The sequence below is a fragment of the Ochotona princeps genome, chromosome 8, assembly GCF_030435755.1.
Source record: "Ochotona princeps isolate mOchPri1 chromosome 8, mOchPri1.hap1, whole genome shotgun sequence".
In the NCBI taxonomy this organism is placed as follows: Eukaryota; Metazoa; Chordata; class Mammalia; order Lagomorpha; family Ochotonidae; genus Ochotona; species Ochotona princeps.
This window is the reverse complement of record NC_080839.1, coordinates 64,314,579-64,331,660: the sequence shown is the minus strand read 5'-3', so window position 1 is coordinate 64,331,660 and position 17,082 is coordinate 64,314,579. Positions and strand designations below refer to the sequence as shown.

The 17,082-nt window shown below is 44.4% G+C and overlaps 1 protein-coding gene across 4 annotated transcripts in view; it reads left to right on the top strand.

The window, feature by feature from the left end:
• HADHB (hydroxyacyl-CoA dehydrogenase trifunctional multienzyme complex subunit beta) overlaps positions 1–16,869 on the top strand; it is a 28,650-nt gene extending 11,781 nt beyond the window's left edge. For all 4 annotated transcript variants that reach the window (XM_004582651.3, XM_058668181.1, XM_058668180.1 and 1 more), the window contains exons 5-16: positions 941–985; positions 3,974–4,073; positions 7,890–7,977; positions 10,102–10,289; positions 10,602–10,782; positions 11,273–11,394; positions 13,348–13,427; positions 13,506–13,553; positions 14,145–14,232; positions 14,577–14,651; positions 15,304–15,468; positions 16,349–16,869. In XM_004582651.3, the coding sequence (XP_004582708.1) occupies positions 941–985; positions 3,974–4,073; positions 7,890–7,977; positions 10,102–10,289; positions 10,602–10,782; positions 11,273–11,394; positions 13,348–13,427; positions 13,506–13,553; positions 14,145–14,232; positions 14,577–14,651; positions 15,304–15,468; positions 16,349–16,384 (1,216 nt within the window). In that variant the 3' untranslated portion in view covers positions 16,385–16,869. The remainder of the gene's footprint in view (positions 1–940; positions 986–3,973; positions 4,074–7,889; positions 7,978–10,101; positions 10,290–10,601; positions 10,783–11,272; positions 11,395–13,347; positions 13,428–13,505; positions 13,554–14,144; positions 14,233–14,576; positions 14,652–15,303; positions 15,469–16,348) is intronic.
• Positions 16,870–17,082: the final 213 nt, after the last annotated feature.

Genomic DNA, 17,082 nt, shown 5'->3' with positions numbered 1-17,082 from the left:
AGGAGATGTAAGATCAGTCTCTTTTTCTCTGTAACTCTGTCTTTCAAATAAATAAATTGAAAGAAGTAATGCTGTAAATAAATGGTAGTGCAAGATCTTCATTCATCCCCTTTTACAAGTATAGTAGCCCATTTAAAAAAGTTTCTCTCTTTGATCTGTTTTCTGTGCTCATACAGTAGCAGAAAAACTAAGATTCTGAAGTCTGCAGTAGCAGGAAGGTGAAAAGATAATGTTATCATTGTACCTAGCAATAACAGGACAGAAAAAGAATGATCAAGAAAAGAAATCTCTTGGCTAGTAAAAATGCTTTTTGTTCTTGTTAAAGGGTTGTTGTTTTCGATTCCCACTGTTTTACCAGTTGTTAAGAAATGTAAATTTAGGGACAGATGTGGTATAGCACATTAAGCTTCAAGTTGGGTGTCTGCATCCCAAACCAGAGCGCCTGGTTCATGTCCTGGCTCTGCTTTTGATCCAGCTTGCTTCCAGTGCACCCTGGGAAAGCAGCAGTTGAGCAAGTGCTTATGCCTCGCTACCCACATGGGAGAGCAGGATTAAATCTTTGGCTCCTAACTTTGACCTGGCCCCGTTTTGGCTGGCACAGGCATTTGGCATAATGAAAACATTAAAATTTGTATTAAAGATCTCAAAACAGAGTTTAGGTTTGAGGATCTTTTAACACAAGTCATGCTGAATAAGATATTGAGTAACATTTTGATAGGTTCTTAGCAAGGTCAGTACGAGGTAGGGCTTGCCAGATTTTTTGAGGATGACACACAGCAAAGCCACACTGTTTCTTCACTTGAAATGGAATGCTGTGGATAGCAAAATATGCCAGCAGAAACATATGTTAGATGCTTTTTTTGAATATTTCAAATAGAAGGGGGTGATTATTACTGGAGTTCTGGGCTTTTGGTTAAAGTAACTTGTTTTCTTTTCCCAGATATAAAGACCTGATGCCACATGATTTGGCCAGAGCAGCACTTTCGTAAGTAAATGTAGTTTCATGTTAGTTTTTATTTCATTAAAGGCACTTGCTGCCAGTTTTTGCACTTGAAATTCTATAGAATTTTCCTATCTAGATAATGTTTTTATGTTGTGAAAAATAAAAAAAACACTAATCATCTCTTCCTGAATCAGTTTATTCGTTTTAAGCATTGCCACTACAGAAGTTGGAGTAGTGTGTGAGTGTCGGTAGTCGTTGCTTTGCTTTGCAGGCTTAACTTGCAGTGTCTTGGCGTAACAGGATTCTGTCATGGGACTAGATGAGATTGTCAGCGTAAACTCATTATGTATTTAAAAAAAAAAAGACTTGTTTATTTTTTTATTGCAAAATCAGATATTACAGAAAGAAGGAAAGACAGAAAGAAAAATCTTCCATCCACTGATTCATTTCCCAAGTAGCCACAACAGCCGGTGCCAAACCAATCCAGAGCCAGGAGCCAGGAGCCTGCTCTGTGCCTCCCACACAGGTACAGGCCATTACCTAGCACTTTCCCAGGCCACAAGCAGGGAGCTGGAAGGGAAGTGGAACATCCAGAATATGAACTGGCATCCATCTGGGATCCCAGCACATTCGAGGCAAGGGCTCCAGCTACTAGGCTACCACGCTGGGCCCTTTATTTATTTATTCATTTATTTAAGATTTATTTATGGGCCTAATGTGGTAGCCTAGTGGCTAAAATCCTCACCTTGCATGCGCTGGCATCCCATATGGGCTCCAGTTCTAATCCTGGCAGCCCCACTTCCCATCCATCTCCCTGCTTGTGGCCTGGAAAAGCAGTCAAGTGCAATGCAAAACGTTGGGACCCTGCTTGCACGTGGGAGACACAGAAAGAAGCTCCTGGCTTCTGGCTATGGATGGGCTCAACTCTGGCTGTTTTAGCCACTTGGGTAGAACCAGTGGATGGAAGATCTTCCTCTCTGTCTCTCCTCCTCTCTCTATATTTGACTTTGCAAAAGAAATCAATAAACCTTTATTAAAAATTTTAATTACTGGGGCAGGCTTTTGGAACTGCAGGTACAGTGCTGCTTGGGATTGCGTCTGTGTGGAATGCCTGTGTCTGAGTCCCAATGCAGCTGCCAGTTCTAGCTTCCTGCAGATGTGTGCTCTGAGAAGCATCAGGTGATGGATGGTTTAAGTGTCTTCATCCCTGCCACTCAAGTGAAAAAGTGTACCTTGAGTTTCTCACCACTGGCCTTGCCCCAAAGCTGATGTATTTTATAAGTTTTTCTTCAACTTTTTATTTTTGGAAAATGTCCAGGTTGTGTTAAAACTGAAATAACACAGTGACCAGCTAAATGCACACCTAGATTGGTGAAGTGGTAGCCTGTTGCTGTATCTACAGTCAGCTGCAGACAAGCCACTTCAACCCTGAACACTTGAGCAGGTATCTGCCAAGAATAGGACCGTCCCTTAAAACCACAATTTAAAATTTTATTTTAATATTTTATACATAGTTTAGAGGGTTGCATGCCTGTATGGGACTCAAAGTAGGGGAGGGAGGGTTGAGGTTGGAGAAAGGGTGTGGCACAAATGTTTACAGTTTTCCTTCCCTCCTGCTTCTACTACAGGGGAAGAGGGAAGGGGAAGTCTCGCTCCTTGCTGTCAAACTCGTTAGCACCCAGGGGTCGGGAGGATCATTTGATAACTCTTTAGAGACTCATGGCAGCTTCATGTTCACATCATCTTCAGTTATTCCAAGAATGGCTTTCTAATTTTTCTTTTTCTTTTTTTTTTTTTTTTTTTTTAAGATTTTATTATTATTAGAAAGCCGGATATACAGAGAGGAGGAGAGACAGAGAGGAAGATCTTCCATCCGATGTTTCACTCCCCAAGTGATCCGCAACGGGCCGGTGCGCGCCGATCCGAAGCCGGGAACCTGGAACCTCTTCCGGGTCTCCCACGCGGGTGCAGGGTCCCAAAGCTTTGGGCCGTCCTCGACTGCTTTCCCAGGCCACAAGCAGGGAGCTGGATGGGAAGTGGAGCTGCCGGGACTAGAACCGGCGCCCATATGCGATCCTGGGGCGTTCAAGGTGAGGACTTTAGCCGCTAGGCCACGCCGCCGGGCCCTAATTTTTCTTTTTCAAACCAGGATTACCAGGACTCATTTTATAAATGAATGTCTCTTGAATCTCTCTTTGTTAAATTTTATTTTTTTTTTAAAGATTTATTCGTTTTATTACAGCCAGATATACACAGAGGAGGAGAGACAGAGAGGAAGATCTTCCGTCTGATGATTCACTCCCCAAGTGAGCCGCAACGGGCTGATGCATGCCGATCCGAAGCCGGGAACCTGGAACCTCCTCAGGGTCTCCCACGCGGGTGCAGTGTCCCAGTGCATTGGGCCATCCTCAACTGCTTTCCCAGGCCCCAAGCAGGGAGCTGGATGGGAAGTGGAGCTGCCGGGATTAGAACCGGCGCCCATATGGGATCCCGGGGCTTTGAAGGCAAGGACTTTAGCCACTAGACCACACTGCCAGGCCCTAAATTTTATTTTTAAAATATTAAATCATTTACTTGAAAGCAGAGTTCCAGATCAAAGCAGAGACAGGGATCTGCCATCTGCTGGTTCACCCCCTGTTGGCCACAGCAGGCCGGGGCTATACCAATCTGAAGCCAGAAGCTTCTGTGATTGTACAGTAAACTAGTCCTCTACCCCATGGCTCTGGCATCCCATGTGTGCACCAGTTCATGTCCCAGCTGTTCCACTTCCAGTCCAGCTCTCTGCTTCTGACTCTAGCTTCAGATCAGATCAGCTCAGCTCTGACCATCGCAGCCATTTGAGGTGGGACCCAGTGGGTGGAAGCCTTCTCTTTGAGTAAAGTCTGTTAAGAAATTTAAGATTTAGTCTCTGCCTTTATAAGTTCAATGCTTATCTTTTTTTTTTTTTTTTAAAAGTGCGGTGTTTTATGTGATGATTTCAGCGTTACCTCTCTGGTGGGAATTTCCTTTGCTCTGGATTTCTGCTTTTAGGGGCCTGCTGCATCGGACTGATGTCCCAAAGGAAGTTGTTGACTATATCATCTTTGGAACTGTTATTCAGGAAGTGAAAACAAGTAATGTTGCTAGAGAGGTGAGTAAAACAGTCTTTGTGGTTGAAATCTGGTTAGGTGTTTGCTTTAGTGCTTACAATAATTGCTCACACAGCCATGGCCCAAGGCAAGATCATTGGGTTCAATCCCATCTCCGACTCCAACTTCCTGCTAATAAGGACCTGGGAGAGTTCCTGGCTTCTGGTGTCACAGCCCCAGCCAGTGGGCCATAGAAGACATTGGAGTCACCCAGTAGATGGGAGCAAGAAGAGAGAAGAATTGATAGAAGAGTCAATTTACTTTTTAAGGGTTTCAAAATCTGATAAGTCACATTTGATATAAAAGGTGATTTTATAGTTTGGATCATAGTGTTTAAATGAATTATGAATCAAGTGGCAAAAGCTACATTTGCATGTATTCTTACTAAACAATGAGTAAGTTTTTTGGACTAGTTTTTAGGAAGCATCATGCCAAAGTGTGACTGATGTTATTTTTAGTACTGTTGAACCTTGTGACTTATATTTAGTTTAAAATTTCAGCATTCCCCAAGGAGTTTTTTCATGGCAATTCTTATCAGTTGGAGGTAGCCTCGTTCTTAGTCTCACTGCCTGCTAACAGCCGGGTGGTGTTCGGTAAGCCATTTCACAGGAGTTTACTTTTACCCTAGTTGGCACAGCTCCAGGAAGTGTTGAGCAACTGGGCTCATGACCGGCCTGGGCACAGCCACGTTTCTTACAGGCATCTCACAGTGCCTAGTCCAAACAGGTCTTTTGTGCTTGCCCTCCCTTTGAAAGTGATGACTTGGACAAAGTTCAGCCTGCAACCATTCTCAGTAGCTGAGCCTTTTCCTTATTTCAGGTCTGTTCCTGCTGTTTAGTTGGTTCAGGGTGTTTGCGAGGTGGCAGCATCTGTTGCTTTCGGTCAGAGAAGAGGGCAAAGGAACAGGACTGGAAGGCATGGCCGTCCTCCACCTTGGTGCCCATGAATCTTCACGGGCCTGGCACTGCTGAAGCCCACAGAAATGAAGTATTTGTTGTCAGGGAACAGGGAAGAGTTCAGAACAGAAGGAAATTGGTTTACCTCCTAAATCTCTGAACTTTCATGTTGTTGCATGTATCATAGATTCATTTCATGAGTACATGCAGCTGCAAGGCTGCTTAAGATACATGTTCAACTTAGAGCTGAGTGACTTGGAATAAAATATTGAAAATAACACAGTTTTATTATAGAGGCTAAATCTGTTTCTGTTTTCTCTATACTCTCATTCTTTATTAAAACTAAAACCATAGTGTTCTGTTGCTTGTTTTCTGGAAGTTTTATGTCCAGTGCATATCTCAGCTGCTGATTGACATAAGCTAGGAGCCCTCCCTTACCCTCTCCTAACACCAGTGGGGCTGCTGATACTTTCTGGACTCCAGGTTATTTTTGCAGTGGCTTTGGGGAAGGCTGAGTTACAGTACTATGTTATAATAATGTTACCTCCCAGTGGTGTTGCAATGTAATTTCCAGCTAAGGATTTTGTTAAGGACGTGATGCCAGCTTGAAATCCTAAAAAGACCTTTGTTGTTCATCAGCCTGAGTTTTCTGAAAGACCCGTTCTCTAGATCAGGTACGGGCAATGTCATCTCCTTTCCCCCTCTGTGCCTTGAGAGCTCTTTAGACTTTAAATAGACGCTCAAGGAAAGGAGCACCAACTGCCATTTCTATTTAAAGCAGCTTCAATCCAGAGGTCAGTGGGAGCCAAGGGTGGCCCTGCTGGAGTGGCCTCGGGAGGACCAGGCTAGAGCAGCTGGAGGGCCTCTTGCCCACTGGGGAACCTACCTTCCTTACCCTGAACTCTTGCCTATCCCCACCCCCTCTCTGTTTTGGATTGGTTTGTGGGAGAGGCTGACGTGCAGTTGTCAGGCGATAACTGTCAGCAAAGTTGACTGGGAACTTGGTGTCAGGCCAACCTGGAAAAGCCAGAATAGGAAAATGGTGTCCGTACACTGCATTTCCATAGATGGTGGTAAATGATATGAAGGTAATGTGACTATCAGAGGAAAAACCAGAAATCAGTTACAAGGTGTTAAGGCACTTTAACCTAGACTTGGAAAACATTTTGTTTGTCTAACCATTGGGGGATTTTATTGTGGGGATAGAGGTTTTTTTAAAAGCCCATTGAAATTGAGTTCCCTCTGATGGAGTTCAGAATTTCATGGCAAATAGATGGGCAAGGGCCCAGGATTAGGTTGGAGGGCTTTGTAATTGCACATATGAACTGATTCTTTAGTGAGTTTGGGGTTTTTGTTGTTGTTAAGATTCATTAATTTACATGAAAGGCAGAATTACAGAGAGAGCATGCAAGCAAGCTTTCTTTCACTGGTTTACTCTCCTTTTGATCTCAGTGGCCAAGGTTGGACTAGGCTGAAGCCAGGAGTCAAATACTTCATCTGGGTCTCTCATGTAGTTGACAGGAGCGTGAGTACTAAGTATGAAGCTGTCATGTGCTGCCTCCCAGGATGCACACTAACAGGAAGTAGGAATTGAAAGTGAAGCAAGGACTTGGGCCCAGGCATTCTGAAATGGGATGCAAGTGACCCAAGTAGTGTAAAGTTTTCTTTTAAAGGTTTACTTATTTAACTACTAATCTGTTTGGCATGCAGTGTGACAGAGAAAGGACCAAAGGAAGCAGAGTGGGGAGAGAGAAGTACAGAGCTATTCCGTCTTTTGGCTCATTTCCCCAGTGGCCACAATGACCTGAGCTGGTTCAGGTTGAAGCTAGTAGCCGAGAATTCTATCCATTGTCTCCTGTTTGGGTGCTGGTGGCACACTCAGGCCATCACCACTGCTTTCCCAGGCATGTTAGCAGGAAGCTGGATCAAAAGCAGCTGAGATTTGACTCAGCACTCTATAGGATGCCAGTGTTGCAGGCAGCAGCTTAACTTACTGCATTGCAGTGCTGGCCCCACCAAACTGCATCTTAACCACTGAGCCAAACATAATTGCTTACTTAAGTAAAAGTGGAATCAGAAGCAGGCATCGATTTTTTTTTTTCTTTTGGCAACATATCTCCCCAGTAAATAGTCTGATTTCCTCAGTAATTACTTAAACAGTCTTTTCTTGAAGCCATTTTTGCAATATTAATGAAGGGCCTGAGTTTTTCTCAATGCCCCTTAAATTATTCTCTTTCTGAGTCTCCAGTGGTGTCATTATCCTGCCCAGGTTCATGTTTCCCAGCTGTGACTTGGTCTAACCCTTATTTGTCAGACTTGTAACTCAGGCAGCTCTCCAGTTTGCTTTAGCAGTGTGCATGACCACAGGTTGGCAAGGTTTCCATCTCTAGTTTGCACAGGGTCTGTCATGTTCTGTCCATAGTGCTGGGAGATGCTGGCCGGCTGTGAGGTCCAGTGGTTGCCAAGCAGGCAGGGCCACATGGCAGCTCCACCGCGATTTATGGTGTGTCCTATAACTTCAGCCATGCTGCTAAGCTCACAGGAACTTGGATTATGAGACCCCCCCCCCCACCCATGGCCTTCATCCTGCTGTCTGTTGTGTTTGTCAGAGTTGCTTTCAGCATATTTGAAAAATGAGAGTTTGAGTCAAATTACATGTTGATAACCCTGAAGGTTCTGAGCAGAGTGTTGCTGCAAACATTATGTGGGATTAGAAGAGTGTGGTGGCTGTGTTTGGAACACCATGTACCAGGCCACCAGCTATTTAACGGAGTGCCTGTCCATCAGAGGCTAGATCTGAAAGGCTAGTAAACCATTTTCGCGACAGGCTGAGTTGCATTTTCAATGTGGCTCTGGAGACTGAAATGGAAACCCTAGCCTTTCCACTTGAAGTGATCGTTTCATTCACTATATTTCTTCAAGGCTGCCCTTGGAGCTGGCTTCTCTGACAAGACTCCTGCTCACACTGTCACCATGGCTTGCATCTCTGCCAACCAGGCCATGACCACAGGTATGATGTGTGACTGGGAGCAGAAGGTGTGTGCTAGCTCTCTTCCCTTTGAAAAGGCTTTGATGTAATCATATAAAATAGTCTGACAAATGTTAGTGATTAGTATAGATGCCTACATTTGTGTGTGAGTGTGTGTGTGTATTCATGTGAAAGTACAAAAAGAAAGAGGTCTTCCATCCACTAGCTTACTCCCCTGATGGCCTTGATGGCCAGAGCTGGGCCAGGTTGAAGGCAGGAATTTCATCTGGGTCTCCCACTTGGATGGCAGGAACTCAAGCTGTTGGGCCCTCTTCACTGCTTTTCTCAGGCACATTAGCAGAGAGCTGGATTGAAAGTGGAGCAGCCAGGACTCAAATCAGCACCGATATAGGATGCTAGCATGGCTTAATCCATTGCACCACAACACTGCCTCTTACCTTTGGATTTTTCATTGTGACTGTTTAGGAGCTGATACTTTTGGTCACCACAATGTGGCTGAGACCAGAGGATAGATATTATAAACAGCATCAAGAAGAATTTGTATGAAACTAGCTAGCATGGAGAAGTCTTGATTTTCAGTAGCAGTTCTCAGCCTCTTCCCTGCTCTCCATGTCTGAAGGACCCAATCATTGACCGCTCCTCCACCAGAAACCAGGGACGTTGTAAGAGGAGGCAACTTCAGTATTTGGGGCTAAGTCCCTGGCTCCTGATGGACTACAGGCTCAGGGGCCCGACCCAGTCCTTGCCGCCATAGAGACACAGTGCTCCATCCCTGCCATAATTGGAATCTGCTACTCTAAGTGCTGCAGCTCTCTCCTTCCCTGTCTTCTCTATGAGTCACCACACTCTCCCAGTGAACTGCTGCAAAGTTGTTGGATATTTTGTAGCATCAGTCCTGGGGGTGGAGGGGGATGCATGAAGACTTAGTAATTGCGTGCCCTTTTGGTACCATTAGAGCCCAGGCTTGGCAGCCCAGCTCCTCGGTGGCAGAGAAGGAAGGATGTCAGCTGTAGTGGCTAGGGTGCCCCGTACTCTGTTGAGCATGTATTCTACTCCCAGTTAAAGCAAAGAACTACTTGCCAGTGGTCCTAAAGATAGCGGGGGATACCTTTTAACTCTAACGCTTGAATTTCTCTGACTCAGGAGAAATGAACATTCCCTTTTTAGAAACTTTCTGATAACCAAGAGTTTGTAAACTAAGCAAGATGCTCTAATTAGAATATAGTTTGTTTGATGGTTGAACTTGTGAATAATCCCAAAGTTGATGTCTGAGTGACTTGAGTGAATCTTGGTCTTCTCTCTGTGTTAATTTTGTCATTTGAAAAAAACTGCCTTGGCACTGGCTTGTGGTACAGTAGGTTCAGCTCTACTTACAACACTACTATCCCATATTAGAGTTCCAGTTTGAATTTTCAGCTGCTTCTCTTCCGACCCAGCTCCCTGCTAATGCGCCTGACGAGGCAGTGAAAGACTGCTCAAGTGCCTGGGCCCATGCCACCTGTGTGGGAAGGGAAGTTCAACTGGAATTCTGGGTTCCTGGTTTCACCTGGCCCAGGCCTAGCTGTTGCGGCCATTTAGAGAGCAAACCAGTGGATGAAAAATCCCTGTCTGTCATTCTGTCTTTCAAATAAATACATACAGCTTTTTTAAGATAAAAAAAATTATTCCCTCTGACAAGATGATTGTAGTTGTAGATAATGTACAAAGCTGGTGTAATTATCGTATAGCTTGTTAGTCAAGAAACTTAAATTTTGGCAGGTGTTTGTCCTAACACTGAAGATGCTTGCATCCCATACTGGAGTGCTTAAATTGCAGTTCTAGCTCCATTTTTGATGCTAGCATCCTGCTAGCATGCACCCTGTGTGGCAGCAGGTGATGGTTCAAGAACTCGGGTCCTTACCACCCACATGGGAAACCTGGTTTGAGTTCTAGGCTTCTAGCTGTGGCCTGGCCCAGCCCTCAACATCACTGGCAAAACTTGGGGAGTGAACTCATGCATGAGAGCTCTGTTCATCTCTGTCTCTGCCTCTGCATTAAACAAATAAATAGAAATTAAGACTAAACACATGAATTTTTTTTAATATTAAATTGCAATAATGTGTTCTTTTCTGCAAAAGACATTCATATGCACGTGACTGCCCGCAGGTGTTGGCTTGATTGCTTCGGGCCAGTGTGATGTCATTGTGGCAGGTGGTGTCGAGTTAATGTCTGATGTCCCTATTCGCCATTCGAGGAAAATGAGGAAAATGATGCTTGATCTCAATAAGGCCAAGAGTCTGGGCCAGCGGCTGTCTCTCATCTCTAAATTCAGATTGAACTTCCTGTCGCCCGAGGTATGACTTGTGAACTTAACCATGAATAAAGACTTGTTTCCAGAGCATCCACTGCAGAGATGTAGAATTCAGTACAATAGCACGGGTTCGGCTCTGCCCCAGTCATTGGTGCCCCTTGTAGTTACAGGGCAGGAGTAAACATTTGGTTGCCATGGAAAAAAGGCACTAGGATATTTGAGTTGTGAGCTGTATTCAGAGACATTTCCAGAGATCTTCCCTGGTAGACAGTGGACAACAGACTGGGGCTTTTCCTGAGAGCAGAGCGGTCCTGGGAGTCACCAAGCACTGTTACCAGCCTGTCTCCCTCCCCAGCTGCCAGCTGTGGCTGAGTTTTCCACCAGTGAGACCATGGGCCACTCGGCAGACCGACTGGCTGCCGCCTTTGCTGTGTCTCGGTTGGAGCAGGATGAATACGCACTGCGCTCCCACAGTCTGGCCAAGAAGGCACAGGACGAGGGGCTTCTGTCTGACATTGTACCCTTTAAAGTACCAGGTAAGTCCACCTGCCGCCTACAGGTCCGAGTTGCTCCAGAGCCTCCTAAAACCCATAAACCCAGCGACTTTGCAGCCAGTCCTTTGTTTCCGTTTGTCCCTTTATTCCTATACAGAGACTCGGGTTCTGATTTAGGTTGTAAGAGCAGGTGAGTGTTTGCAACAGCTCTGTCTGATATGTGTAGGAAACTCACCTGCATACCGATTTTGAAAATTCCAGATTCTCACCGTTTCTGTACAGAGTAGCCACATGGTAGGAATGACTATTGTGGGAAGACAGGACATCCTTTCTCTTAAACCATTTTGAGTCCTTTTCGTACATCTTAAGGTTTTGGTTTAAAATTTAATAATCTCATGACTACTGTACAAGCCTCTCTAGTGAATAGCTAAGGTTTATGTTTTCAATTGGTAGAATTTTTAAAGCATGTTTCTCTGTACAAGTTGGACTTGCCTATAATTGTTCAGAGTTAAGACAGTTTGTGTTTTTGTAGGAAAAGATACTGTCACCAAAGACAACGGAATCCGTCCTTCATCGCTGGAGCAGATGGCCAAGCTCAAACCTGCCTTCATCAAGCCGTATGGCACTGTGACAGCTGCAAACTCTTCTTTCCTGGTAGCTACCACTGCTCTTTCTGTTTCCCTTCTCTCCGGAAAAAAGCTTAAAGTAGATTCATTTGTGTGTCTTGGGAGCAGAGGCTGAACAATACAGTCATTCATGAGTGAGGTCGAATTAAGAGAGAGCCATGTAAAAACCACATGGTAGTCTCAAGGCCTTAAACTTCATCTGATGTGGCCATACTGTTCTGGTGTAAAAACTGCTTTTCAGGAAATTCGTGCTACCTGTATGAAACACTAGTGGTGAGAGAGACAGTTGTGATACAGTGAGAAAGTGCTGTGATCAGTTGTGTAGAGAAAATTAAAAAGAAAAAAAGGAGCCTGACTCAAACAGGGGTTAGAGGGTAGCAAGCAAGTGTCACGGGGAGAGGAAAAGCTAATTTAAGGAACGGGAAACCAGGCATTCCTAGGGAGTGAACCAGGGAGTGCAGTGCAGCAGCGAATACCAAATTAAAGAGGTCTGAGGACAGGGCCTGTTTGGGGACCAGTGTAACTGGGTCTTAGGCTGTACTGGGGAGTCACAAAAGATACAGGAAATTAGGCAGAGTAATGGGATCCTTCCCTAACCCTGAGAGTTACAAGATGAAATCTTCTACCGACCCCAAAGTTACTTTCCAATAAGCACCATGGAGATTAGTCCCTTTCCCCTGGTCTGCTGTTTCCTGTGTTCTGCGTGTCTGCATGTGGCTTCTTGTCCTTTCCTGCTTGTTTGGCTCCTCGCTGATCAGCCATCCACATTGGTGCTGCTTGTCACAGGTCTCTCTTCCCGCCACAGTGTTGTAGTCTCTTGGATACAATGCAGCTGTTCAGTGTTTCTGTTACATTATACGTCCTTCCACTGTCCAGTCATAAAGTCTGGAAGTATAATTGCCCATGGTAAGTGACTAGGACCTGCCATTGGTAGGCTAGGTGAAGGGTACGCAGTGGTGCTGACTTGATGGTCCACCTCTCTGTGAAGCCCAAGTGGTAATGGGCTGATCTTTTCCAAAACCAGACTGGCTGTCAGGGCAACACAATATGGGCTATGCTCTTCAGGTCACATCTAAAACCCCTTGATCACTTCTGGAGTATGCTAAAGGTCCAGATTTAGTCAGTCAGTGTCAGAGACACAAATCATCAGTGATAGCACATCACAGGTGCCTGGGTTTTTTAAAACACGTCAAAGCATTACGTTCATTTTAATTGACACAGTGGCACATTGAACATACTATTAATGGAGTAGCACAGACCATTTATGACGTATGGTCACCTGTGTGTTCCATCTTTATGACCCTCCTGCAGGGTTTCTTCCATGCTGCTGAGTTAATAAACTGATGGTAGGCAGGATAGAACTTGATTTTGGTTTTGCCAACAGTACGAAAGGTTTTATCTTCTTTGGAGTTTGATTTTGAGGGGCTGTTCTTGTTTTTGTTTGTAGTAATGGTAAAAGGCTTCTTCCCCCTGATGCTGTTACCTCATTGAGTGTGTGTGTCCCTAAGAAGAAGGTGGTTATTCTAATGTTCTTCTGTTAGTTTGCTTGCTGTGAAGTTTGTAGCTAAAAGAAAATCACCCAGAAACACTAGTCAAGAAGCAACTGAGAAATAGCCCAGAATCTGTAAACATAAGTAAATCAGAGATGATTCTAATGTTAAAAATGCGTTTTATTCTGTGCCAGAAGCAAAAAGTTCTGGCTAGAGTTTATGCTGACTACACGTTTCTGAGGTTACCCTTCTTATCCATTTTGATAATTGTGGTATGTTTTGAACTGGCTCCTGCCCCATCCTCCAAAAGTGAGTTAGTACGCATTTGAATTATGATTTAGTGATGGGTACAGTAAAGTAAGGGCCATCGCATAAAATCGCTCTTGAAGTCTGATAAGTCCATAGCTTCTGGAACAGAGCTTATAAGATGACTCTAAAAGGAATCCAGGCAAGGTAAGGAACTAAGTGCAGTTGTCTGGTTCACCTTTCAGACTGATGGTGCCTCTGCAATGCTGATTATGTCAGAGGACAAAGCCCTGGCTATGGGTTATAAGCCGAAGGCGTATCTGAGGTAAGGCAATGTGTTCAAGTGAATTTGTCTCATTTCGTTATCTTACTGTCGGAGCTAACCTGTCTGTTTTCCCCCTAGGGATTTTATGTATGTGTCTCAGGATCCTAAAGATCAGCTTCTGCTTGGGTAGGTGGCCATGTGTGTCCCTGGACTATACACGTCCTAAAGGATGTGAAGCCCTGAGTTCAGAATGGGTTGGTATGGTCAGTTTTTTTTTAAAGACAGTCATCATTCTTGATGTTACTATATAGTTGTACAGTTTTCTTTTTCATTTTTCCACATATGTTTATACTTAGAAATATTGGATATACAACCTTGTCTTCTTTTTTCACCCCCATGTTATAAGTGCTTTTGCATATTGCTGCGCCCTGTGCTGTACAGTTGTCTTTCACAGAAGCTGCCAAGTACATAGACTATGGCCCCATCAAGGCTCTGCCCGTGAGCCCCCAGTGTGACTTGCACACGCGTCAGGCCTTTTCCTGTGCCTATTTATTGTTTCCTTGTTACCTGTTTCAGCACTGAATGATACAAGCTGAATCCGGGCAGAGGGCGGGTATGTTCAGTTCCCCGACCTGTCCCCACACTTAGTGTCTGCACACTGGGGTCAGTGTGTAGAGAACACTTTGATACCAGCCCAAAACTCAGTTTGGGGGATACACAGAACTCTTAAGTTAAAAATTCAAGTTTTAAGATGTTACCTTTTTTTTTCTCTTTCAGACCCACATATGCCACTCCAAAGGTTCTAGAAAAGGCAGGATTAACCATGAATGATATTGACGCTTTTGAATTTCATGAAGCTTTCTCAGTAAGTCATTTAGAAGACGTGTACACAGAACTGTAGTCACAGAAACAGCATCCATGTTTGTGGGAGAAAAAAGTGGAGGGCATGGCTTGTGATGAGCAAAACCAGAGTGATTGATGCTTGATGGTTCAAGTTCTGGGGGCGCATGGAGACGGAACAAGGGTTGCAGACACCTTTGGGGGTCCCTTAGAGACCCTCCAAGAGCACCATATTGTTTCTCGATATCTTCCCTCAATCCTGGCTTAAGGATGTGCTCCACTTTGAAGTTACACATGTGACCCATGCCTAAAATGTTGCCTGGAGGGTTATTAATAATAAGGTACTTACCGAATTGTCTTCCCTTATAGGGACAGATTTTGGCTAATTTTAAAGCCATGGATTCTGATTGGTTTGCACAGAACTACATGGGTAGGAAAACCAAGGTAAGGTTCCAGTGAAGGATACATGTGTTTCCAAATCACCGTCCTATTTGGGAATATTAACCCAGTCTGCATTGAGTTTTCACCTTCCGAATTACTGCAGCCCAGCCACACCATTGTGGTCGTTTAGGGAGTGAACCAGCAAATGGGAGCTCTTTCTGTCCCTCAAATTATATATAAGAAGGAGAAAGCTGCTTCTTATAAAGAGTTAGCATTTCACTAAATATATGTATTTCTCATTTAAAAACAGTTTCTGGATTGATTTTGTGGTTTTTGTGCCAGGCCTGGCCCCATTCATTGAGGGCATTGGGAAATCAGCCTGTATCTCGGAGCTCCCTCTCTCTCTCCTTCTCTTTCTCTCTTATATTCACACACACACGCACACACACACACACACACACACACACAAAATATTTTAGCAAAAGTAAAAATCTGTTGGCTTTTTTTCCCAGATAGTAAATGAAAAATTGGCCCTTTTCATTTAGTATGAACCTAGACTTTATTTTATAGTGAAATTATTTGTAAGGAGTCTAACATTAATAATTTCATTGTATCTCGAATTCTTACTGCTAAGAGCTAAGCTTGATTCTTAAATAAACTCACGTTCACTTCCTGTCATGTTGTGTTGTGTCTTGTGTTTGTTTGTGGGAGCCAGGTGGGGACGCCGCCTTTGGAGAAGTTTAATACCTGGGGCGGATCGCTGTCCCTAGGCCACCCGTTCGGAGCCACAGGCTGCCGCCTGGTCATAACCGCTGCCAACAGACTGCGGAAGGAGGGGGGCCAGTACGGCCTGGTGGCTGCATGTGCTGCCGGAGGACAGGTGCGTCCCAGCCGCTTCCCGCGAGCCTGTGGGAAGGCACTTCTTCTGCAGGAACTGTCGACATATGTGTCTAATCACCATAAAACCTTATCTGTGAATATAAGAGGCAAATTGACCTTCTAGAAAACTGTCAGTTAATAACAGCCTTGTGACTAGAGTGAGTCACTACCTTTCCAAAGCTTCAGTGTTCTGTGAAATTTACAATTTTGTTGACATTCACATGTTTGTTTATACAACTAAAGCCTTTGATTTCTCACTGTGGTAGCAACCATCCATAGAGCATCAGCTGGGAGCCAGACTGCTAGGCATGTATACATGTGTGCAAGCACAAGGTGGTGCCAAACATGCAAACAGAATGTAATCAAAGGCTGTGTTTATGTTGGTGCAAGAAAAATTTGAAATCCAAGCGCATGCAAGGGGTCTTTAAGAAGCTCTTGAAGGGCCTGGGAGTGCAATGCAGTGGCATGCTGGCATCTCGTATGAGCACCAGTTTGAGTCCCGGCTGCTCCACACCCCCTACTCTAAATAACTGTCCTTTAAATAAACAGAAGTTCTTGAAAATGCATATTATCAGTTTTATCAAATTATTTGCACCAATATAAGTTTAGCTTTGAATTTCATTTGTAATAAGCTCTCTGAAGTACCGTCTTACACACTGTATGCTGTCTTATTTAATGTTCACAAGGCTCCATGAAGCAGGCCCCGCAAGCACTGTTTATAGAGGAGGTTGAAGTTTAGAATAGCTATTAACTTGGCCAAGCTCTGTCACCCAGCCGACGATGAGATCTGCAGCCTGCGGTTTTCCCGTTGGTCTGTGCTGCTTCCCCCAGCTGGAATCTTGCCTTTTCATTTCTCTCACTGCACTTTGTTTTTGTTCCAGGGCCATGCAATGATAGTGGAAGCTTATCCGAAGTAAAGGAAGCAGAAGAGGGTACAGCGAGATCAGTGCTGCACTCGCACTAGGCAATGTCGTGTCCATGCATTCCCAGACAGCACCTGTAGTTCCCAGCTCCTCTGGGCAGCCATCATTCGTGGCCTTGCTTCTGAGTGTTTTGGTTGTCGCAGCTGACTACTCTTTCAGGGGTTTCTAAGTCACCAGAATCTCACACAAGCATCTTTAGGAATTGGTTTGGGACTCTTATGTCACAACAACTAAATGAGTGGTTGCAGTTTGAGCAGCAAGTTAGTTGAGATTTGAAGTCATTGTAATATTTGCAAATTGTTCTTGTTTTTCTGCTTGTCATACAGTCCTCAAGATAAGTGTTTTCTCTAAAATACCAATGTGCCTGAATTAACCTAATTATGGAAGAGTATTCAGAACCTCAACATTATTGAAAACTTTGTGTTTATATTTGTAAGCACTTAGCCGTAATAAAATGGAGCAGTACTGGAGGACTCTTAGATGTGGTTTGTTTATTTTTATTACAAAGTCAAATATATATAGGGAGGAGGAAAGACAGAAATATCTTCCGTCCGATGATTCACTCCACAAATAACCGCGATGGCCGGTGCTACGCTGACCCGAAGCCAGGAGCCAGGAGCTCTTCTGGGTCTTCCACATGGGTGCAGGGTCCTAAGACTTTGGGCCATCCTCCACTGCTTTCCCAGGCCACA